The 24,746-nt window shown below is 48.6% G+C and overlaps 1 protein-coding gene across 1 annotated transcript in view; it reads right to left on the reverse strand.

The window, feature by feature from the left end:
- Window positions 1-2,989: 2,989 nt before the first annotated feature.
- Window positions 2,990-24,746, reverse strand: part of TPCN1 (two pore segment channel 1) — a 43,461-nt gene continuing 21,704 nt past the window's right edge. The window contains exons 3-27 of the mRNA XM_008941321.1: window positions 24,556-24,732; window positions 23,082-23,195; window positions 22,700-22,830; window positions 22,091-22,179; window positions 21,484-21,518; window positions 20,806-20,864; window positions 20,001-20,100; window positions 18,944-19,060; window positions 17,842-17,966; window positions 16,572-16,620; window positions 16,318-16,381; window positions 15,287-15,331; window positions 14,351-14,407; window positions 14,208-14,261; window positions 12,795-12,867; window positions 12,453-12,560; window positions 11,153-11,224; window positions 10,254-10,343; window positions 9,452-9,567; window positions 8,713-8,759; window positions 8,090-8,158; window positions 7,566-7,650; window positions 6,215-6,351; window positions 4,764-4,844; window positions 2,990-3,112 (exon numbers count right to left, since the gene is read on the reverse strand). Coding sequence (XP_008939569.1) covers window positions 2,990-3,112; window positions 4,764-4,844; window positions 6,215-6,351; window positions 7,566-7,650; window positions 8,090-8,158; window positions 8,713-8,759; window positions 9,452-9,567; window positions 10,254-10,343; window positions 11,153-11,224; window positions 12,453-12,560; window positions 12,795-12,867; window positions 14,208-14,261; window positions 14,351-14,407; window positions 15,287-15,331; window positions 16,318-16,381; window positions 16,572-16,620; window positions 17,842-17,966; window positions 18,944-19,060; window positions 20,001-20,100; window positions 20,806-20,864; window positions 21,484-21,518; window positions 22,091-22,179; window positions 22,700-22,830; window positions 23,082-23,195; window positions 24,556-24,732 — 2,217 coding nt within the window. The remainder of the gene's footprint in view (window positions 3,113-4,763; window positions 4,845-6,214; window positions 6,352-7,565; window positions 7,651-8,089; window positions 8,159-8,712; window positions 8,760-9,451; window positions 9,568-10,253; window positions 10,344-11,152; window positions 11,225-12,452; window positions 12,561-12,794; window positions 12,868-14,207; window positions 14,262-14,350; window positions 14,408-15,286; window positions 15,332-16,317; window positions 16,382-16,571; window positions 16,621-17,841; window positions 17,967-18,943; window positions 19,061-20,000; window positions 20,101-20,805; window positions 20,865-21,483; window positions 21,519-22,090; window positions 22,180-22,699; window positions 22,831-23,081; window positions 23,196-24,555; window positions 24,733-24,746) is intronic.

Below are 24,746 nucleotides of genomic sequence, written 5' to 3' on the forward strand. Positions count from 1 at the left end.
TATCGGAGCGAGGCGGGGGGGGTGCGGTGTTTCCCCACCCGCCGCAACGGCCAGACCTGGGGCCAGACCTGGGGCCAGACCTGGTTCCTGCTCGCTCCCAGGGGTGCCGGCAGCCTGCGGAGCCTGTCTCGTTTCTCCTTTTTCCAGCCAAATATGGGCTTTCACAAAAAAATAACACTCCCTGGGCCTGCAAGCTATTGGCTCAGCCCTGGACCTGCTCACAAGTTACTGGCAGCTGCTGGAATGATCCGGGGAGACAAACTCTCCTTAGGCAGAGAAGGATAAAGCAACCAAAATTGGGGAAGCTTTAAAAAACCTTAAATGTGAAAGCGTTATGGTAGTGTTCAGTATAAAAGCTGGCAGGGGGGAGGGGGGGCACCACTCCTCTCCTTACACCATGGGAACGCTCCAGCTGCAGCCCAGCCCTGATTCTGGAATACCACAGGAAGGAGGAAAGGAATCCGCTGCCTTTACAAAGCTGAGGATGCTTTTTATTAGTGTGCTTGGAAAAAAAAAAACAAATCTAGAGTACGTTTTACAGACACGTCCATAAAATCATTTTATAAACAAACCGCCAGCATACAAAACCCTGCGGTGCCTCCTCCCTTGCTCCCTACTAAATGATTGTCTCTGTCGTTAGTCCGTGGGTCAGGGGAGGGGGGAGAGGAGGATAAATAGAAGGGGATGCCCCGTACTCAAACTTTGTTTCCTTCCAAAGTCATATGGAAGAAGTAAACTTCTGCGACCCTCCTTGGTTTACAAAAAGAACGACTGCAGTGTGGACGTGGGGGGAGAGCAACACCTCAGCACCCGAGCCCTGAGCCCCAGCCCTGTGCCCACCTCTGTGCCACCAGAGCCCTGTTATTGCATGTTAAGCGTGTCAGTGCCCCCCTCCATAATGCTTAAAGCTGCAGCTCCTTTCACACCCAGAAAACAACGCCCCAAAAATGCCACTGGAAGCCCTGCGAGGAGAAATAGGCTGTAGAGGAATGTGGAGTCTAAACCCAGCCACATGTTTTCCCCTTCCTAACCTTCACAATGCTCATTCACCCTACCCACAACTTAAACCAGAACAAACAGCATCTCCTCCAGCCCCAGGACTAATCTGGATATATCTCCCAGGCTGTGACTCCATGCAGAGCAACTGCAAGAGCAACAACTGCACTGCTCATTAATTTGTGGTCGAATTTATGGTTTGGAAAACAGCCCTTTAAGGCCCTTCACGGTTCAGCTCAGAAGTAGTTTCATACCTGCAGTACTCAAAGGAAACAAAGAGTTGCCCTGAGGCACTCAAGGAATTTGGCAAGGGTTGAGAGCAGAGGCTGGTGTGCCTGCTGCCCAGAAAGCTGCTTGCCTGTTCTTTCCAGCCCATAGCCCCAGTGCTCCCACCATGCTGTGCTGGGGGAGATTTTCAGAGGCAGCTCTGTCTTGCCTGCTTCTGAGAGTCTCCACCCACCCAGGAGGTGCTGCCGAGCTGCCCGGGCAGGATCAGTCCCCTCCTGCTGTCGTTGTGAGGCTACCAAGGCAGGAACAGGGACCCTGGGTATGGGCACACGGATCTCCCACTGCCTGATCTCTCTGGAGGAAGGAGAGAGCCTCCCCAGCAAGCTCGACTCTTAGTCTGAACCTGAGAAAAGAGCAATCAGCAAGAAGCAAGGGGAGTTTCCCAGCTCACAGGTACTTCTAGCCCTCAGCACTTCCTCTGCTGACAGGGTAAAAAAAAGGAGACTTAGAGAGACAGGTTCTCATCACTTTGCAGACAAAGAAACACTCATGATGATGCAACCTGCCATGATCCCAGAAAAAAATGTGGCAGAGCTGAGAAGGGATCCCCTTTCCTTCCCATCCTGCAGCTAGCAAGTCTGGCAGCTGCAGGAAAGCTGAGGGGTGAGAAGAATCACCACCTTCCACGTTCCTCCTGCCTCCAGGATTCAGGGGAGCAGTAAAGCTCTTCAGCAGATCTTCCTAAGATCTGACTCAGTCAGCATTTGCCAGCCTGAGGAACGCTCCCAGGAGGGTGAGGGCAAAGGAGGAACAACACTGCTGGGCTGGGACTCTCTCACCCTTACAGCCAAAGGAGGGACCCAGCTGAGGACAAACCAGCAGTGCTGCATGAGGCCCAGGAGCAATCCAGCCAGAGCTTTGCCATTTTCCAAATAGGTGGCCAAGGGACAGAGGTCAGCAGCCACTGTCACCCTGCAGACTCCCCCCTCTCACCAAACAGAGGTGGGAGCTTTGGGGTTTGCAGAGATGACCCCAGTGCCACAGGCAGAACTGACCAGCAGCGACACACATCCCGCAGAGCCACAGCAGACACAAGAGTTCATCTCCCCAAGCTCCTGTCCCACCTGTGGTGACAACATGATGGGATGCTGGCCCTCAGTTCTGTCTCCAGCTGCCATAGAGCTGGCTCGGGGACAGCTAAATTCCATAAGCAGATCTGGATCTACTACAGGAGTGCATCTAGGTGTGCCAAAAAAGGAGAGGAAAGGCAGACTGCTCTTCCCAAAGTGCTGAAATTTCACACCACCTCTCTTTTCTTTGCATAAGGAAGATGGAGAAGAAACAAACCCTCGCTCCCTGATCTTCTATCCCTAGGTTAATGGTACCCTTTAAGCAAAGGGGAGTTTCATAAAGGGCAAAATTTTAATATTAAAGCAGGTGGCTTCAGCCCTTTCCCCGGGGTCTGTTAGTGGTAAGACAAACAGCAGGCTCCAGCCTGGGAAGAGGCTCAGAGGGAGAAGGTCTGTGTCCTGCCCGAGGTGGTCACTCTGTGCTGAGCATGGGCATCACGCTCCATCTGCGTGCAGCAGCCTTACACAGAGCCCCCTGGGCCTCTGGTTTGGCAGCAATTTGCTGCCTAGGGGAAGAAGATGGAAACCCTAAAGCTGAACAGTGCACTGAACAGACCTACCGACATCATCCCCCCCGTACGCCGAGAAGTAATGCTCTAGGTTATTGCATAGAAGGTGGCTTGCACTAGCTAGACCTAAATGACAGTCTGGGAGTGCTGCCGGAGGCTCGGGGGCTTCAGAGAGCTGCTGGAAGCAGATGCAGGCTCCTGCAGTGGTGCCTGAGATTCCTCTTTTCGGGAATGCTCCTCATACCATTCCTGCAAGAGCAGATCAAAGGCACCGAGATCAGGCTCTGCCCCACACCCAGCCCCCCAGCAGGACCCCCCACCCAAGGGCAGAGCCTTTGGCTGCTCTCCCACAGAGAACATGCTTGCTCAGGCACAGTGGGGCTCCTTCCAAAGCCCTGGGTACAGCCTAAGCTCCTGGAAGAGCCTGGTTAACTGCAGCTTGGCTGTGACAGACCCACCCACAGCCTGAGCGAGAAGCACCAGCCACGGCTCAGCTACAGCTGCCAGAAGGGACCAGCCTGGCCAGGGAAACATCCCCCCTCTCAGCACGTCCCTCCTGAACGTCTAGGACTCTAGAATGGATGTCCTTGTGACGTTTGGGATGTGCAGAGCTGCTCCCAACCCTGTGCAGAGCCCAGGGTGTTACAGGATGCTACCCCTCTGAATCAGAGAGCGAGCAGAACAGGCAGGGAGCTGCTCTGCACATTTCCACCCAGCTCCAAGGTAAATAACATGTTGATTTTTGTTAGGGGGACCAAAGACTCCTCCCCAAGCTGGCTGCCCAAGGGACAAAGGACAGGCTCAAATGGTTACGAGATTAATTCCTTCAGCACTAATCATTACATTAGCCCGTGACTTTCAACCTGGAGGTGAACATCCAGCAGGCAATACACTGCTCCAGCACAACCCCATTCCTCTGGCTTCGATCAGTGTCCAGCAGCCAAGCCCCAGGAATGAACCAGGCACGTGCTCAGAGCCCCAGCACACGGGTCCCCTCACCAGCCAACACACACTACTCTGCCTGGCACCCAGACCCACCGAGGAGCCTCCAACGTCCCCTGTGGCCTCTGGAAGTCCCTGAGTGCCAGAATGGATGAAGTGGTGTGCCCAGGAGGCCAAGAGGGCCACCAGCACCCTGGCTTGGATCAGCACTGGCATGGCCAGCAGGACTAGGGCAGGGATTGTCCCTCTGAACTGGGCACTGGGGAGGCTGCACCTTGAATCCTGGGGTCAGTTTTGGGCCCCTTGCTCCAAGAAGGGCCTTGAGGTGCTGGAGTGTGGCCAGAGAAGGGCAACGAAGCTGCTGGGGAAGGGTCTAGAGCCCAAGTGTGGTGAGGAGCAGCTGAGGGACCTGGGGGTGCTGAGCCTGGAGAAAAGGAGGCTCAGGGGAGACCTTCTGGCTCTGACACCTCCTGACAGGAGCCTGGACCCGGGGGGGGTCAGGCTCTTCTCCCAGGGAATAAGCAATAGATGAAGAGGAAACAGCCTCAGGTTGTGCCAGGGGAGGTTTAGAGTGGACATTATGAAAAATTTCTTCGCCAAAAGGGCTGCCAAGGCCTGACCCAGGCTGCCCAGGGCAGCAGTGGTGGAGTCCCCATCCCTGGAGGGGTTTCCAAGTCGTGGAGATGTGGTGCTGAGGGACAGGGGTCAGTGGGGACCTGTCAGTGCTGGGGGATGGTTGGACTCCATGACCTTAAAGGTCTCTTCCAACCAGAATTACTCTATGATTCTATGATCTAACTCACACTTCACCTACTGTCCAACCCTTCTCACAGAGCACACGCCTGCCTGGGTCTCAGAGGAAGGTCTCCAGTGTTTCAGGGGATAGTTTTGTTTTATTCTAGGCAATGCTCTGCTCACCACAGAGACTCATTGGTATTTCCAACTCTGGTCCACATACCTGTATCTCCTCCTCGTACATCTTCATGCTCAAATCACTCTTGGTCCTTGATCTGCGTCCCAGAAACACTGTTGACATTTGCTGAACAATTGGTGGAAGGAGGAGAAAAAAACAAAAGACATTCATCAGCAATTGAGCAGCTCCCAGGATCAGTCCTTGAGACTTATAGAATCATTAAGGTTAGAAAAGACCTCTAAGATCATCAAGTCCAACTGTCATGCCAACATTACCATGACCACTAAACCATGTCCCAAAGTGGCTTAGGGCATCCTTCATGCAGACACTCATCCCCCACTGATGAGCTTGGGCTCCTTCTTTTGTAAGAAAAAGGCATTTTGGGGTGCACACCACCTAAACAAAGGCAGGCACCTACTGCAGGCTGAGACAAGTCACACTGAACAGGTTCCCAAAGACTAATGAGGGAGCTGCAGCTTGGACAGATGCCTCTGTTGGTGGTGCTTCATTTAGTCAGATGAACAAGCCTGGAACAAGGCCCAAACCCAAGCTTCTAGATAAGATCTCATTTGAACAGAGTTTCAGCTCCCACCTGTCTTCACCATATCATTTACTCTATGGGCCTGAACTTCTTAAATTGTGTAGGCAGAGAGATGAAGTCTGCATTACTCTCATGACCACATGAGTTACACGAACAGGATTGAGAAGAAATTGAGAACCTAAGATTTGGCATCATCATTCTGTACTCCACCACAAGGCTGAGGGCAGCATCCTGCTCTGGGTTATTTCCTTGAGAACTGCTCCTGATCAGTCTCATCATTGCTTCTCTGAATTTTGTCTGTGTGAACAAGAGCTCAGACTAACTACCAAGCCAACCAAAGCAAATAAAGGTCATCTAAGAGACTGTGGCACCAGCACTTTGTAGTGGTGATACAAGAATATAATGGCTATTATTAACACAGCCACTTAAGCTCTTCCCAGATGCATGAGGCAAGAGTTCTGAGGCAACAGCAATTACCTAGCTCAGCTCATTTTTCCAATTGTCTGTCTTATTTTAGAATGAAAATGTGGGCAGTGCTGTGAAGAAAAGAATCCTGCTGTCTGGAACTGATGCCATCATATTGCTGTGTCATGTGTCAAGACTGACGACCCTCCGTGTACGATGGCACAGAGAGAGGCAGGAGAATCACAAGGCAGTGACTTGGTCTGAGAAAAAAAAAAAAAATCTATTTTTTCCAGTCAATTCTGGGCCAGGACAGCTCTAAGCCACGTTTGCAGGCAACAGCCACGAGCCTTTCTCAAGGCTGTTCAGAGTGCAGGGGACATTCAGCTGCTGCTTTTCTAGAGCAGCACAACTTGGTGCCGATGCTGCAGAGTCCCTCCAGTAGCTCAGCTCTCAACACCACAAAAAGAAAAGACCTCTGCCAGGGTACCTGTGGCCCTGGCATGCCTCCCTCCCCTGAAGCTGAGAGCTTCCAGGAAGCTGTCTCTCTTACCCCATATTTGTCCATCTGCAGAACCATCTTCTGCAGCTGAGCGGTTTCAGCGGTAGCTGAACTCCGCCTGTACAGCTCGATGATGCCCACCACTTCCTCCTTGGAGATCTCCTTCTCCAGCACAATGCCATTGTCTTCTGCAGGGGCAAGAAAAAGAAAGAGGGGAAAAGAGAGACTCCAAGATGAACGTTGCTTCATCAGCCACTATGAGAAGGCTGGAAGGCAAAGCTTAACAGCACACGGGACCAAGCTGAGATGTTAGATGCTTTTGAGACTAGAACAGCCATGGCCTTGTCCTTCAGCAAGGCAGGGAAGAAGTTAACTAGTGCAGAGGGTCAGCAAGAATCTCAGCTTTTCAAAACATCAGGCTCTTAAAAAAAAAAAAAAGTCTTCTACCTTTTTGCTTGCCTGTGCATTACCTAGCAAAGCAAATAACCACAGAGGAATTGCTGCCTTTTGACCTTCAGCTGCCCAACACAGCTCAGGAGTTCAGTGCTAACCCTTCCAGCTGGGTGCAGGAGGGGTCAAGATGAAAAGTGTTTCTATAACAAACAACCCTGGCTCTCCCAGGAGCCTGCACTGTGATCTTGGGGCACTTATGAAAGAGGAGGGACTGATCAAAGCTGCACCCATGGCTGGGGACTTCACCATGTTCCCCCAGGGAAGATTTGCTGATATTAAATGTGTGAGTGTCATAGCTACATCTCCTTCCTGCAGTAAAGTGTAAAGAATTATTGAGGTTAGTTTGAGACTGAGTAGAAAGGTCTGGGTGTAGATCACCTAAAGGTACAGCAGGAGAAGGGCTACATGAGACTGATGTGTTTCTGGCTCTGAAATTAGCAGGTCATGGAGTTACATGCAGTTACAGCCACCCAGCTCAGGAGACAAAGGACAGTGAGTGAAATGATGTCTCACAGGGGTGAGGGGATGGACACAAATCACTCTCAGTTCCTAAAGGGTACAGAAAGGCCTGTCCAAAGCCAGCATGGAGTCACCAGCCTAAGTACAGCTAGGAGATGTGGAAAGAACTAGGGAGGCAGCTGCACCTATTGCCCTCCTTGAAATGGCTCAAGTAGTTGAAATTTATGTGTGCATGTAAACACGTCCACACACAGAGATATAAAAACCTACCTACACAGGCATACACTTTTTGGGGAGTGCTTGGGGAGGGACAAGGGGCAGAGCAGAAAGGAGAGTAGAAATACCACAAAAATAAAAGCTTAAGAATGAGCTTAGGAAGTCAGACTGAAAAATAAAAAGTCTGGTCTTTGCTGGCCAATCCCTCCTACAGACATCAGACAGCAGGGAGACAAAAGGTGATTTTTTAAGCCAACAAATCCTCAGTTCTGACCTTCTGAATCTTGGTTCTTCCGAGTGTAGTTCATGCGGAAGACAAAAGCGTCCAGAATAAAAGCCACGATGATGGTCATCACCACCTGGGGGAGGACATGGACAGGAGGGCTCAGGAGGCTGCTGCTGGGGGCTTCTTCCAGCCCAGTTCAACAGGTAGCTGAGCCTCGGGTCTGTGCTTCAGCTCTATGCTCCCCAGCTCCTCCATGGCAGAGGGGATGCCCACGTCACACGTCTACCTGTGAGCAAACTGATAACAGTCAACCACAACAGGGACAGAGCAAAACTCTTGGGCTGCCCTTGTCCTTACCCCAGGCCCAGATTTGTGCAGCACCAGCTTTATCAGTGGCCATAAATTCACCTTTCTGCAAGTGGTGTGAGTTCACACCTGGTTCTGGAAGGCATTCATGTAGAAGAGCAAAGTTGTCCTCATTTAGAGATGGAAGCTCCCTCTGGAACACAGTAAAACCCATCTCCCCTCCTCACCCCCACTATTTGATGCACAAAGCATGTCCAGAAACCTACCATGGTCACAATATAGAAGATCATGAAGTAAAGACGGCTCCAGTGAGTGGTTTGGGATGTCACCCCTTCCTAAAGAGGAGAGGGAAGAAGTCACTAGTGCAGAAAAGAAGGGAGTGTCTGCTGTTAACTGCTTGCCAACAGATATAAAGCAGGATCAACACTCTCTGTCTCTCACTCATGGCTCCACAGTTAGCCCCAGGGATGGCCTGAGCACTGTTCAATGCCTCAATTGGTCCTTGCAGCTAATCTGCTTCTCAAACTAAAAAAAGAGGTCCCTATCTGCAAACACACAGAATATGTAAAGCTTTCAGCTGGAAGAGCTGTTGCTGCTATGGGAACATAGCTTGGGGGACAAACTGGACTACAGAGTGACTTCGTTTGTCCAGCTTGTGAAACCTGGCCTGAAGGCTGGTGGAGATTCCCAAGAAAACAGACCCAGCAGCACGACAGAGGTCAGTGCCACCCAGCGATCAGGACCAAAAAACATCTGGCAACAACCAGGGACAACGTTGGGCCCGTGTCAGATCACCAGGGAAAGAAGGAAATGGTGGCATGGATGATGTAGCTCAACCAGCAAAGACCCTGTGCTGTCTAGACAGAGGAGGGAGCAGAGGTTTACTCACCATGATGATGTACCAGTCATTGACAACGGTCAGCTCAAACAGTGTGACTGTACACAAGTGGGAGAAAAAAGACAATTGTTTCACCCATCCATACTTCAGGGGGCTTCTTAGACAAAGTATTTGACAGGGAAGACTGATGCAAGGCACCAGAGTTTCAATCTGGAGACAGAATGCAGACCTTCATCACTGCAATTACTTCACACAAAAGGTGTTGGCCCACAGAACCAGGGGCATGGCTTAATATATAGGTCTTAAAAGAATCAGACAGACCTGACTCTTTCCACCAGAGAGCAAGGAGATCTCTGAAATCTCCAGGAGATAGGCAGCTCTGCTCACACATTAAGGAAAATGACAGAGAGTAATCAACACATTCAAATTGTCCTTCATCAGTGAGTTTAAAGAAATGTATTGGCATCACTGCTCATCCTTTAGAAGGGTAGTGACTTAAAGCCCTCCTTAAACATCTCAGGAAGCCGGGTCTCACCACCAGTCAGAACAGATCTGCTGGCCTCACGCTGACTTTTAAAAGATGTCTGCTTATCCTGCAACTGTCACAGCACAGTCAGTCAGCTGGAGTTCTCCAGGCAGAAAGAGCAGGGTGCTGAGTGTTTGAGGGGCATTAGGAGGCCTCAACGGGAGAGTCCCAGGCTTACATGGGCACTACACTCCTGCCATCCAGCTCTGCAGGAGCACAGATGGACTAAGGAATCATCTTTGCTATGGACAAACCTGCCCTTACCAAAGCTGTTCAAGATGTTGTCGAAGTTGTTGAGATAGTAATAACCTTCCTCCACCACTGTCTTGTTGCCAACTGTACGATTGACCCAGCGGTAGGAGTCGGCGACTGTGCTGGTGCTGGTGGGAGAAACCAGACAGAGAATGAGAAGAGAACTGGGAAAGCAAGGAAAATCTCAAGGGCTACACAAACCACAACACTTAGAAGGTGGCGAGGAGGGTGGCAGTTTGTCTCTTGGCCAACACTTGCCTTTTCCTCTTCATGAAAGCCTCTATCCTTCACAGTTCAGCACAAGCCCAGGGAGCACATGGAGCCTTTCTAATCACTCAGCAAATACATCAGAGAAACTGAGTGTTTGAGTTAGGCCCCTTGGCTCACACTCTCAAAGCTTGGCATTTCCAAGTGGTCTGCCACGGTTTAAGACGAAAAGGGTACAGGGCAGCTTAGCTTCCTAGACCAGGTGCATTCATCATGGTACAAAGAGAGGCCACGTTTCCAGCCACAGCACCATGAAGAAGCTCTCCCAGTGCAGCTACCTGAGGCAAGTTACAGAGCTCCCTAAAACCAGCCAAGCCTACCACAGAAACCTCTCCCTTCCCAAAGGCAATCCAAAAGCCATTCCACCCAACCTTCGCTACAGAAGCGAAGGGTCTCCTGGATTTTCACAGCACGTTGCCTTAGCTGCAGAAGCCCATCCAGACCCATCCTCTGGTCATTTCTCCACAGGGGGACAGCTGCCAGAGCTCCCTGCTGCTGGCTGTGCACCAAAACCACTGCAGAGGGGGGGTGGATTTCTGGTACTCACTTGCAGCAGTTCGGGTAGACCACGCCAGCAAAGAACTCCATGCCAACAATGGCAAAGCAATAGTAGAAGATCAACAGGGTCAAACCCAGGCTGGAGGCAAGAACAGAGAGAGTATTGTGCTACCAAAGAGCTGCTAGGGCAGGGAAAGACAAAGTCACAGGCGGGTTGCTCTGGAAGGAATTTCCAACGGATGGGAAGCAGGACTGAAAACCCCAGACCACTCTCCCTGCCACTGTGGCTCTGCAGTTCTGTGCCTGCTCTCATTCAAGAAGTCCTTGGACAAGGAGCTGGCCACTCACTAAGAGGACTAAAGAGTAGCCTGGATTCCCTCCCAGCCTGCCTTTCACTGGTAAACAAATGCCTCTCCACAGTTTCTTTAATGAAGAACAACAGACACTGTCTCTGCCCTCTCCATGTCCTTGGATGCAGGGACTGTGCCAAGAGCAGGGCTCTCGAGCTCCCATGCTCTGCTCAGACCTCCCTCAAAGGGAGAAGGTTCGAGGATGCCCCACTCAAACACCAAGCTCCTTCTGCCCCACTGTCTCACAATAATGCTCTCAAGTGGCTGTCCTAAGGGCAGGGAAACATCTGGGGCTGAGTATATTCACCCAAATGGGCTTCCTCTCCCACCAAAAGGTGGGGTGGGGGAAAAAAAAAAAAGAAACAAGCATCAGCTCTTAGTTATCCTCCTAACACAAAAGCAGGAGGAGGCCCAAGGTGCTGGCTGGGGTGTTGCTAATCATGTCCTGCTCCAAGAAGTTGTTAGATTAACACCTCCCTGCAGCACCAGCAACAGATCAGAGCATAAACACCTTTATCAGGTTTGACAGGTCCCTGTCCTGACCTCAGTCCTAGACACTAAACCTTCACTCCAGCATCACCCAAAGGGAAGTTAGTACCTGGCCATCCGGGGGAACAGCTCAAACATAGTGTCCAGGACATTTCTGTAACGTTTCTTCAGTTTAAACAGCCTGAAAGGAGAAGCCAGTAGTTACCTACCCACTGCAGCTTCCCTGGTGGTGTTGGAGATAGCTGAAGAGAGTATCACAGGTCTCTGTGCCTCCCAGGTCAGTGAGCACTAAGGTTTCTGACACCAAACTCACAGGATCTGCTCTTGCCCAGGTGGTCTCATCTCACCTAGGAATGTCTGCTGTCCCCTTGGCATGTTTATGACACATTCAGCTAAATGTTTGCAGGACTGAGAGTCTCATGCAAAAGTCTGGGTTTTTTTTAAACAGCATGATGTACAAATAGCATTTTTTTTTAAAAAAAAAAAGAAAAATCTTAAGAACTGAAACCAGCCCTGTGTGCAGGGTTAGAATTCATTCCTCCTTCCCTGAGAAACAAGCTTTTCTGTGTTTCCCCTATGACCCAACAAAAATTGATGAAAGAAAACTACATTGTGCCTGCTAATTTAAGATTTGGCAACTCCATCAGCCTTTACAGAGAAACAGAGCTGCCAAACACAGGCTTTGGCAGGGGAGAAACAGAGAAAACATTTTTTTCCCCCCCTTGAGTGTCATAAAGCATTCTTTAAATCCTCACTGAAGAGCTGAATTACAGTAGCTTGTTTGTAACAAACCAAGATTTTGCCTCAAACACCTTCCCCTACGTCTCTCAAAGTGTTCTGAGAAGGTGGCTGGACCTCTGTACCAGCCCTGAAACGAGAGGGTTAATCAGACTCATCTTACTGAGCTGCAGAGAGGTTACAGGCTGCAGCCTCACTTAAAGTGTGAGCTGCAGCTAGAGCAGGGTTGTACTTCAACCCTAGAAAGCAGCATCCTTCAAAAACTGTAATTTCTGGTAATTCAATGGAAATTATTAAACTGGCTCAGACAGTCTCACCCTGACAGAAGAGCTTTTCTCTGAACAGCATCAGACAATTTAGAGGAGGTGTAAGAACCCCATGAAGGCAGACACAGGATAATCTGCCCCCAGTAAATCCCCTGATCTCTATTAGAGATCAGCTTAAGCTCCAAAGCACGGGGTTTCAGATCCCAGCCCAAGTTTTTGTTATCATTCATTTTGATAACTCTGGCTAATCTCATTACCCCCCCGTTTGCCATGGTCATGTACCCACAGAGCAGTCCTTGCCCTCTCCTGGTAAGGAGCTGGGTCTCTGAGTGGATTGATGGAAAACCAGCCTGGTTGTTTTCTCTCTGCATCCCCCCCTCCACTTCCACAGCCTTCCTGTCTCACCTCAGCAGCTGAAGTGGTCGCAAGACCACGATGAAGTAGAATGGCTCCATGTTAAATGCCAGTGCCATGAGCCCCAAAAATGCAAACAGGGTAACTGAGAAGTCAAAGCTGGAAAGAAGCAAAAAAAAAAGAATAAAGTAAGAGCAATCATTTATCACTAGTGTTTCAGCAGGGAAGAGGTACTTGGTGCTACTCCAGCCTAGGATGCACAAGGCCAAGGGCAGAAGAATAGAAGAATTAGAATAACATTGTCTAGAGCCCTAAAAACTCATCTCAGAAGTCAGGCTGTCTAACCCAATAAACTTCACCTCCTCTCCCTCAAAAACATCAGTGTACACTTACAGATTCCAGCCTGAGGACAGGTACTCGACAGGCCCCAGTCCAGTGGTCTTCAGGAGCAGCTCCACACCATAGACTGTAAGAGATGACAGCCATGGTCAGAAACAAGCAGCATCACAAGGAGGGCTCATGCAAAGATTTGCTCTCAAAGGGGCGTGGTGCTTTCAGTACAGGACTTCTAAACATGGGTTTAACAGACCCTTACCCATCCTCCTTATTCTCAGTGAGGTGCCAGAAAGACTTTTTCCCTTCCAATCGACACATTTTCCTGTATTCATGGCTATTTCTCTCCAGAGAACACTTAGTTGGCTAACACACTGCAAATGCTGATGCACAAGCTCCTGTAGGAAAGGCCAGAGAGCAGGGCAGGGAATTCAGTCCTGCCTGTTTATTTCCCTCTATCTCAGTGGAACATATCCATGTCGCACAGCCTAGTCCTGACCTGCAGGGAGACACCCTTTCAAGGGAGAGCCAGCTACTTCCACCCTCTGTCCTGGCAGCACCTTGTGGGCCTGTGGGTTAAAGAACACCAGAACAACATAATGATGCCCTGTTTCTCATCCCAAAAAATCTCTTTCCAGCTTCCAAGGAGGGGAGGTGGGAGGGAAGTGAAGAGAAGAGCTGGATGGCAACATCCTTGTGAAGAGAAGCATTGCAGAGTGCCTCTGCTTTCAAACTTTCTTAACAAGTGTTTTAAAGACTAATGACCAGGGAAGCACCAGAGCTACCTGGAAGTCAAACAAGTTATCGACCTTTCCTAGAACCTCCAAAGAACCTCCTGCTGCAGTTTTACACAGTGTTTTGATTCAGTGGAGCTTTGCTTTGCTTCTCCTCAGGCAAGAGACACTGGCAGGAGAAGTGAAGTTACATCACTACAGCAGTGTAATGAACCAGCACAGGAAGATGCAACTGCTTATACCTGGGCTGAAAAGGAAGACTAAGGTACACGTTCATGGAGGGGCTGATGTTCAATTAGAAAACTCAGCTCATCAGCTAGTTCATCGAGTCCTCCCAGCCTTCTCAGCATGGCCCTGCACTGTGTACTCCACCAGGGCTGCCCTCTGTTGTGTGGCAGAGAGCCAGCTCCCAGCTGCAACCAGCTCAGAGCTTTAATGCCTCCTGGAGCAGTTAGTGCAGCACAGAGCAGCACGAACAACTCCACACAGAGGCACCACGAGGCTGCAGTGGAGGAGCTTATCCCTTTGCATGCTGTGCCTAACCAATGAGGCCATTCTGCTCTTGGGGCTGTGTGGATGCTGACAGTCCCTCCCAGGCACAGCCTTGTTCTTGGTAGGTTCTGTACACCTGGGGCTGAGTTTTAGCTTCAAACTGAGTAATCTTCTGGGAACAGAGCTGTCTGTTCTCCTCCCAACTCCTTATGAAATGACACAGCTCTGCTGGGAAGCATCAGCTTACTTGTGAGGAAGACTATGTAGCTCCACGGGACATTTCTGGAGAAGAAATTCCCTCCTGCAAGACACAAGAAGAACTTTTTCTAGCCCTTCCTTTTTTCAATCCCCCAGCACCACGCTCAAGAGACAAGCCACGATGTTTCCTACCTTGCAGCATGAAGGTTTCAACAAGAATCCAAATTCCATTCACAGCCACCACAGTATCTGGAAAATAAAGTAAAACCCCATAGCAAAACCACTCCTGGACCAGAGGACATCCATTTCCTAGGCTGACAAAAGGAGTACAATACAGGACAAGTGGCAGGGTTGTTTTTTCCCACTCAACAAACTCAACTGGTAACTTGGGAGTCTTCTACCCTGACTCTTCCCAGGCCTTTGACAGATGCAGTAACTTTTGTTTCCTTCTGAAGATAAACTGAAACAAAACAATGGTCTGAACCACACTCAGTTATTTTACTCCTAAGTATCTTAATTCAGCCATGTTATCACTTGAGTATTTCAGCTTCATCCTAGTTCTGGAACAAGATCTCCAGAACCAGTGGACCACCAAGCCAACAGCCTTGGATCTATCACTGCTTCCCAGCCCTCAGCTTCAGAGAACTGAAGGTGCAGGACCTCTCCTTTTCACACAGATCTCCTCACTCCATCCCACCTTCTTTAGTTTTGCATCCCAGTTTACAAAAAACTCCTCCAACATTCAAAACCCCCCAAACTGCTGTGCAGGAGCAGGTTTTTAGAACACATCAAGCAGCACCATGAGTAAGTGCTCTCTCTCCTCTAGAGAAGAGGAGCACAGAGCCATTCTTGCAGGAAGCACAGTTGCCAAGCAATCTCTCCAGCAACAAGGATGCTCACAGCTTCTCAAGTGCCAAGAGAAGAAGGTGGCTGACTGGCAAGGCAGTCCCTTACCCAGCATCTTTCAGCTGCACAATAAAACCTGGAGGCTTCTGAACCCCCAAAATTTGTACCTGAGCCATGGCTCAGACCAAAGACTAGGTGCCACCATGCTAAGTCCTTGCAAGGGCTGGCAGACCCACCTGAGCAAGGGACCTAGCAGAGGGACAGCCCCTTACTTGTACTCACACATGGTGTACTGGAACGTGCGGGACTTCACCAGGATGTTGATACCTGCATGAAGCAAAGTGTGATAAAACAAATGTGTATGCAATCCTCACAGACAGACCCCTCTATCTGCTCCTTAGAGACATTTCTCATACCAATCCTCAGCACAGAACCTAAGCACATTAGCAGGTTATTAACTTTTACTCCTTGAGACCGAGTTCTCATTTCCTCCAGAACTTTAGCAGCAATGAATTCAGTATCCTTAAACTCCAAGATGCCTTTTTTTCCCCACCTAGGTGCCAGTTTTGTTGTACAGAGGTAAGTGCAGCTGCTGAAGCACTGCTCATGTTTGAAACAACACATATGTTGTCAAGGAGGGTTGAGTAGAGACATGCACAACTCCTGTGGCAGCTCTGTGTTTGCTGTTTCCCACTGGAAAAGAATTGCAGGCAAGTTCTTGTTTCTGAATGGTTACATTCAGTCAGGAAACTTGGACATGGGAGATAAATTGCTTTTGCAACACAGATTACCCTGGTGGTTATCTCAGTCCTCTTCCCCCTTCCCGAGCAGCTGCACGAGTGCTGCAACCGCATCCTGGGACTAGGAAGCCAAGCAGCTTTTGTGAAAACACAAATCCCACTCCACAGTCACTGCTGTGAGTTGCTGGGACATGGAGAAACACTATAAACTCTATGAGGTTCAGCAATCATAAATGCCCCCTTGACCTCTGTGCTGAAACAGCAATACAACCCTTCATGACCTCAGGGTCTGGTTTGCTACAGAGCTTCTGGCAAGAAATCTCTTATTTTAAGGAAGGCAGGGTTTAGGTCAGAGTACAGGGAATATTTACATGACAGAAATCTTCCTTGGAGACTCTGGACACAAGGCTCTGGCCTTGGATGTTCTGAATACACAGAGAGGTGGTCAGCAGGTCTTCCCTCAGCTGTTTACCAGGGACATAAGAGAAGGTCCCTTCAGAGGGCCTTGTCTTTACAAAAAAATGCTCCTCCTGTTAGCAGAACACATGCTGCCATGAAAACACAGCCTGTTACCTTTAAAAATAAGGAATGCTGTCCGTGGAAGGTCATCAAACCAGTGCTCACGATTTCGCTTGGCCTGGAAGCAGAAGAGCCACAGTCAGTCCTCAGTGCCATGCCCATACAAAAGTGTGAAGTGATGGACACCTACCTTATCCCCACCACCTGCTTCCTTCAGGTTGCCTTTGGTTCTTACCCACCTTCTCTCTCATCACTGGCCTCCTTTGCCCTCCCTCCCACATGCACTTCCCCACTCAAGAAACACTCACCTTCCATTTTAAGCCAACAACTTCATAGAAATTGTAAAAATCCTTTAGACTGCAAAACAGAAAGAAACATCTGATCAGTGCCTTGGAGTTGATTAGATCCTTAATGGTCTTTGTTAGGCACCATCAGCAGAGGGTCCCTGGAAGTCACTAACTCCTTATTAGAACTGCAACCACAGCTGATATAACTCAACACTGACCCCTTCCCTGCCAGCCAAGGGTTGCTGATGGACCATGGCCAGGACAGGGTGCAAAGCCCACCTTCCTTCTGTAACACTACAGCCCCCAGAGGAAACTCTGAGCCTAGAGAACTCCAGAAGTTTACCACCTTAGCTAGCAAATCCCAAGAGACAGAGATTGTGCTACTCTTCATGAAAAGGTCTTGGACTGTCCTAATTACTTGTACAGTCCTTTTTTTAACACCTTTGTACGTTTGTTTTCCAAGGCAACAATGAAATTTGGAAAATGACACGAAAGCAAAGAAACTCATAAAACACAAATGCCTGTCTAGGTGCTCAGGGTCAGGCCTGTAACAGCTTCAGGTGTCTGATAGTGAGGATGCTGAACTCTTCAGACTCTTCTGGGTCTCTTTAGGTGCCTAAACTTAAAAACTCAGCCTTTGCCCCTATGCCATTTTCAACACTTCTTTTTGGCACTTGACATTAAGGAGAAGCCTCAGCCTCTGTTTCATGGAAGATTCACTCCAAGCCTGCCTGTGGCCAGAACAAAGGAAAAGGAAGAAGAGGTCTCCTGCTCTAATTCTCTCTACTTCCATGCTGGCTGGAGTTAGAGGTACCCACCCACCAGAATGGTAATTCTCTGCCTCATAACACAGAGGATGACAGTCCTGAAAGCACCAGCAGAATCCTATTTTAATTAACAAAACCCTGGGGGACACAGCCAGCTGCTGGAAAAACCCAAAAACTTGTTAGGCTGCACTGTGTGAAGAAAAGCTCCTTGCAGGCTCTGATGCTGTTCCTCAATTTCTTGCTCCTCTGTTCTGGCAGGGGAGGTGGAAGCAGCGTGCCTGGTTCCCCTGGTGCCTGCCAGCAGAGCTCTGTATCCACAAGAGGGCACGCAGGAACTCCACCACCTCCGAAGGAAAGCCTCAGCTCTCAGGGTACCCACCCCTCCAAGTTCCCTGCTTCCCAGCCAAATCCTTTCCTCTATTCCCACATTTCAGACATTCCTCCTGTAAACCCCTGTGACGTACAGCTTAGCTTCAGAGAGCAGCAGCCTCCCTGCTCCGGGTGCAGCAGGAAGACCATCATACCTGACTAAAGGAGTATTGCTTTGATTCAGTGCTTTGAAAGTGAGATATCTCTCCCTGGCACACATCCGAGGCTTGTAGAACCGCAGCAGCCCTTCGAAGTGCTTGAAGGAAACTCCAGAGGGCCTCTAGAAACAAGGGAACGTTGCCATAAGCAGCCACATCAGGCAGAAGCCCAGAGCACATTTAATTCTCACTCCGGGTTTGTTTTAAGCAGGATTTCTACATTATCATAAGATGCCATTACAACTAAGCCCCCAAAGTACCCTAAGCTATTACTGTAAGGCACCGAGCTTGTCCCAGAGCACAGAAAGCTCTCCTGGTGGTTGGTCCTTCCAGCAAATGCAGAGCTGTTCCCTGTTGCCCTATCATGTGAAAATTGTCCAACCAGACACCCCAAGCAACAGATTTCAACCACTTTTCTCAGGAAATTAGCAGACAGCCTCATACATCCCATTTTAAAGCACTTTTTTTTTTTTAAAGACTTTCAGCAATGTGCCCTAAACATGAACTCATCTACTAGAAATGGGTTAGTTATTTCGGGGCCTTGTTTCTCTTGCTGTACCACAAGTTAAGTAAGAAATCAACCCTTTCCTCCAAGTGCTCTGTCCTCATAAAGAGTTTTTTTGTAGGTGAATTACTTCTGTTTCTGCACCATTGACTCATGCAGTAAACTGTACTGTACCTTCACTTGTGTGACCCACCCCTCCTCTAAGTACTGGTGCTTGAGAAGCAAGTCCTCAAGTGACCCACACTGAGTCAGAGAGAAACCAACGACCACAAGCACTCCAGAACAAATTTCACTCATTTTATCAAGACACTTCCATAATCTCACATGGGGCTGAAACTGAGATTACTTTGTTTTTTTGTTTTTGTTTTTTTTTTTTCTCCAGAAAGAGATATGACAAATTTATACAAAATGAAAAAGCCAGTAGCCCTTGGTACGTCACCAGTAACCCTTGGTGATTATGATTACAGCCAACAGACATAAATCACACCTTCTGGAGCATACTCTTTGAACACTCCTGGTGTTCCTAAAGCACTGCTGACCTCCCCTCCTGCCTCCAGCTCGGGCTGTTGGCAGGCTGCCTGCAGAGCCCTGTACCTGTTTGGTGATCAGCAGACGGTAGGCGTGCTGTATGGCCGTGCGCTTGTGCAGCAGCAGGGACTTAAACTTCTTCTTCTCAATGTCATTGAAAGTGTCAAACACGACAGCGAGGAGCTGCAGAGGGAAGACAGGAGGAAGAAGTCATGTTTGGATCCTTACAATCTGCAGCTCCCTGAGCCAGTGCTTCTCGAACAAGCAGGAACATCCAGTCCAGAGAGGAAGCGGGAGGCATTGCCTGCAGGAGGAATTCTTTTTGGAAGAGGTCAAGATGTTTTTGGCCTCCTAACACTCATTGGTGGTTTTAAGAGATAGTGCTAAACACCTCCTCCATGCCAAGAGAAAACAGTAGCTACAGGTTTGTCAGAATGCCCTGATCTCTTCCTTCTTGGAAAGCAGGTTTTGAGGGCTGCTTTCTGGACTCGCCCTTCCATGGGAGCTTTGGCAAACACATGTCAAAGCTAACCCTTCATCTAGGACAGCAGCAGTGAAAGCCAAGCCTCAAATCCCTCACGCTGGGTTACAGAATTCCTCAACTCCTTTGGCAAGTCCTTTCCCACAACCCACACCCTCCCCTGAGCTGGTCTTGGCCCTGCCCTGGATGCTGCAGGAAGCAGAGCCAGCACAGCAGCCCTGCTCTCACACTGCAGTTATCAGCACTTTTCAAGTCCTGCCATACTTAGTAATTCCATCCCCTTTAAACTGATTTACAAAGTATTTCAGGCAAGCCCACATAATAAAATGCCATTTTATGATCAATAATTAAGACAGAAAAGGACAATAAATTTCATGCAACTGAGTATGTCACTCCAAGCATGATATTAATGTGAGAGAAGTTGAAAGCTACTCACATCATCCTGTTTCTGTGATTTAGTTCAACTCCTTGTGGTTAAACATTAAAAGACTCCTATCTGTAGCAAAGCTGCCATTGCTAGAAGTGTTCTGCCAAAGGGTCTCAGATTATTACAGAGTACTCTTGGGAATGGGGAAGACTCTGCTGGGCAACGAGCTCTAAAGTCAGGCAGAGAGAAGCCAAGTGCTCCACCAGGGGACTCACCAAGTTCATGATGAAGTACAGCTCAATGGAGAGATACACGATGAAGAAGACACAGGACCAGGGGTTCTGGGCGTAAGATGGCATCATCACATCAGGGAAACTGCATCCAAAAAAGACACCAAGTTGAAGCACCAAGCAGCTCATGCTACACAAAGGCAAGAGCACAGGACATGGGGGGGGGGGGGGGTAAACTCACACCCAGAAGAAATATGAAAAGCACATCCCTTGCATATCCCAAAAACCTAATGGGCAAAGGGGTTCTGTAACGTGGCTAGAGGTTGTGCTTTGATACTTGGCAACAACAGCGACACAGCCTTGGTGTGAGGGTGTTACAACCTCAGATTCATTCCATCCTTTGCTAATTTCCTAATCCTCAGAGCTCTCCCTGACAGCAGATCAATATTTACCCACTGCCGTTATCCCCCTCACCTAGCAGACTGCTGAACTGAAGCAGAGGAGTAGGAAGTTACTTCACAACAGCAAAGTGTCAGCTGACAAAAGGAGCACAAACAGAAACTTTCCCTTCTTGGACCAAGGCCTAATAAAGCCTTTTCCTCCCTTATTGCCCTCCCAGAGATGAAGCTGTCTGAGTCGCTTGGAGATAACTCTGCATCTGAGGTCACAGTGTCCTAAACCAAAATGAAATAGCAGTTCTTCCCATGCAGGCTGACTCAGGAAATCTCTCTCCTATGCAGAGGAAAGGGGTCACATTTGGGGACAGAGAATTTCTGCAAATAAACTCTTGCCTCTGCTAGACTTCTTTGGAGACAAAGGGAAAGACTGAGCTAGAAAAGCATGAACTTACTTGGAAGTGGTCAAAAGCACAAAGAGATTCACAAGGCTGTTCTCTACAGTATTGAAGTACTGAAAGAAAAAATTCCCATGATAAAATGCAAGCAGAATTTCACAGTGATAGCTCATTCAAAAAAAAAAACCCAAAACAGACCCAAACCAACTACCCAACCCACCCACCCACTTTTATACAGGTACTTCTACAATTCCCATATGCCTCCTTCAGGAAAAGGCTCCTTTTTAAAAGTCCCTGTGAGACAGCACGTGAAGAGTTAAAACAATTAAAAGCTCATCTACACATTTTTGTAGCAGTTTTTCCCAGCAAGATACTGACTTGGCAGCAGCAGGAACTGGTGGCTGCTAGACTGATAGCCACGGTCAGAGGGGGCTGAGCTTTCACCCAGACACCTTCCTCTCCTGGGGTCAGTGGCAGGTGGCTTGTTGGACTGAATTAAGGAACAACTCTGGGAATGTTCCCTTTGGGACATCCTGTCTTTGAGGAAGTTCTCTGCACCGACTTCCTTCCCAGCAGGGTGTACACCAGGGTAATGCTGCCAAGTCCTCTGACCAGCTTGCATCTGGTGTCCCAGGCCACCACACAGGAATAAGCCATGTCTACACAGCAATGTTTGAGTCTTAAGCTGGTCAAAATGGGACTCAAGATTCAGTTGAAAGAGTTAGGAATACTCACCGGATCCGAGTGGTTAGGAGAAAACAAGTAAAAACCTAGAGAAGTGGCAGAGAAGGGAAAGGAGGAGAGAAGAAAGAGACAAAGAACAGACAAAAATGAAATCAGTTTAATCTCAAGCAGCAGAGTGGTGGGTCTCTGTTCCCTAGGAGGAAGTCACACTAAAAGTAAGCCCTCTCTGACACTACAAAGAGGAGAGCATCTAGAAGGTGATCTCCACACAGATTTGCCAATGTGTATCATTGGCATTTCAGAATCTATCTGTCCTTTCAGAAAACAAACCTTCTTGGGATGGTTTGAGTACAGGACCATAGCAGGGACACCACAGACGTGTACCTGGGGATGTAGCCTGAACTTAAAAGATTGATGAACAGCTGATGGAAACAGGACTTGGTTAAAAGGACCTTTGCCTCAAAATCAAATACTCAGCTTCTAGATTTTTTTGATCTTTAATTCTGCCTTCCAGATGACTGTGGATGTAATGGGATAAATGGCAGATCCTGGCAGGACTCTGAACCTGATCAGCTTTCTATTCATCCAGGCTCTTTATGTTCCTGTTGGGCAACAACTGTTTAAGAACACCACTTCACTTTCCATAAATAAAACTCACCCAGGATAGCAAAAATCACCATGAAGAAAAGCAGGAGGAGAAGAATGTCAATAAATGGTGGGAGGGACTGGAAGATCTGGCGCAGATTTCTGAAAAATAACAAAACATCAGTAAACTAAAGCTTGTGTGCTTCCTCCTCCAAGCTGCCAGGGAGAATTAAAATACAACAGGACATCCTACTTGAGGACTTTCTTTCCACTCCCTCCAAGGATTAGACGTCAAAAGCTGGGTAAATTGAGATGGTTTCCAAGCTACCTATCTATCCTTTGCAGTCAGCTCTCAGGTACTGCAAAAAATACCAAGGTCACCCTGTCAACTTTCCTTCTCCAGACTAAAGACTAGCTCTGTGATTCACTATGCAGTTTACAGGCAAACCTAGAAACCACACAGCCCTGCTCACACGTTGTGTGTACTGTAAGCACATCCAAAGCTACTGCCTGTGACATTGCCCTACGCAGGCAAGACACCAGGTCCGCTTCAGCCGCGATCACAAACGATCGCCGAGACGTGAAATGCCCCAAGAAAGATCCTTGTTTTCCTGAGATGCTGGCAGGACCAGAGTGCTTTTCCCCAGTCCCAGGCACGCCAGCAGAAGAGCTGAGCACTGACCTCCTGACGGCCCCACAGTACCGGCAGTCCACCAAGAAGATGCAGCGCAGAGCTCTGGTTATGCGGACGTGCGAGGTCTGGCGCACCAGCACCACGATGGCCTCTATGAACTGCACAAACAGCACGCAAGTCTGCAAAGAAAGGGGGGCAGTGAGAGGCACAGCTGCTGTCTCCTTCTGGGAAAGGCAAAACTCACACTAACTACCCATTTGTTTGGATGCTTGAAGGGTGGGAAGCAGCTCGGAGAGCTCAGAGACCGCACACGAATCATCTGCGACACGTGGCTAAGTCATCTCTGCTACAGTCCAGGCCAATTTAACCTGGTTCTTTGGTTCCCAAAGATGCTGAAGGAGAGACACTGACAATCAGGCAGACAACTTACCTTCACCATAGTCCTTTTGTGCCTGATAAAGGTTTGGAAGCCCAGCCACCTCATCTTCATCGAGAGTTCAAAGACTACCACGATTAATGCGAACAGCTCCAGGGTTGCATGGACCTGTTACAACACAGCAAAGTTTAAACCAGGGCTTCTGATTATAAACTGGGGCCACATTTCTTGCCCTTTCTTTTTCAGGAAGAAAATGTCACTGCCAACAGCCTGAGCACAGCTCTGTGCCATGCAGGACAACCCAAGGCCACCCTCACAAGCTAACACAGCACTGTTTTTCAAAGGTTCTCAATGATTTTTTGTAATAAAAGCTTTGTGCTTTTATTAAAGCCTGTAGAATTTTCTCCTATTCAGTGCTAGCCCAGAATTTCCTGGAAATCCACATCCCTTTTGGACTTTAATAACACGTAAAAAAAAACTTCTTGATCCATTTAAAACAGAAGGGCAAGACACCAGTAACTTGAGCAAAACCTTCCTAAAAAAAAAGTTTGAGGCTGCAATTGTTTTAGTGAAATGCAGGAAGAAAAGGAAGAAAAGCTGCTGGGCAGAGAGAATTTGCATAAAAAGGGTTTTCTCTTGACACAGGTGTTCTGGACAACCACAGGCAGGGTCCTGGTCAAGCTCTGGAACAGAACTCAGCTTTCGGCAGTGCTGATGAACCCTTCCCTGTTGGAAGACCCAAAATGCACCACAAAGATGATGACACTATTTTCTTACCACCTCAGCTTCAGTCACAGCTCAAAACCCCAGCTGAGTTATGCAGCCCTGACTCATTTGGGGAATGCTTTGAACCCAGGGTTGTCACGGCTGTTCTACAGCCCTGGCATGGTCCTGGGGTACCATTAACAGCTCCAAAAGCAGATGTCAGAGCTCCCACAAGCAACGGGAGCACTGTGCCTGACAGTAGCACCTCATGAAGTGGTTGTGGACTGACAACATTACACACCAGTTTGTGCATCCCTTCTTTCAGCCTGCATTTGGTGAAGGTTAGACATAAAATTTCAAGTCCCTCACACACACACATTAAAACAGGTTCTCAAAACACTGGGAGGAGAGGACAGAAGAAGGTTTAGCAACCTGTCCCAAGCTGAGATCTGTTTGTGTTCTGTGGTGGGGTTGGCTTAACAGCACCAACCCTGACAATGACTTTAAAACCACCCTGTCAAAGCACACAGATTCTCAAGTTATCACAAGAAGAAAGAGAAAACCACACCCTTCTCTTACAGTTAAAAAAGAACTGCACAACTTGATAATAGGAAACAAGTGTCACTTGCATTGCAGGCTAGGCACATCAGATGGAAAAAAACAGTTTTGCTGGTTGACCTCTCTGCCATCAACCAACATATAGAACAAGCCAGATGTTCTTCGTTCCTTCTACTGCTACCTTCTTCTCTGTTTAGGCTTCTCTTTCCTCCTACCCAGCTCTGCCAAGCAAGCAGACTTCTTTGTTTTGCCCCAAAGTACTTACAAAGATGCCAAGACGGAGCATAGGGACGGCTGGTGCCTCGCAGAGGGACAGCAACAGGAGCAGCAGTGCTGTACTCAGCTCCATTAGGTAGAAGAGGTGATTATGTGCAAAGAGGTAGGCAGCAAGTGCTTTGGCATTTTTGGGGTGAGTGAAGAACTTATCGTTATTTTCTCCTTCCTAGGGCAGCAGGA

This window comes from Merops nubicus, unplaced genomic scaffold (genome assembly GCF_000691845.1).
Source record: "Merops nubicus isolate BGI_N331 unplaced genomic scaffold, ASM69184v1 scaffold17055, whole genome shotgun sequence".
Classification (NCBI taxonomy): Eukaryota; Metazoa; Chordata; class Aves; order Coraciiformes; family Meropidae; genus Merops; species Merops nubicus.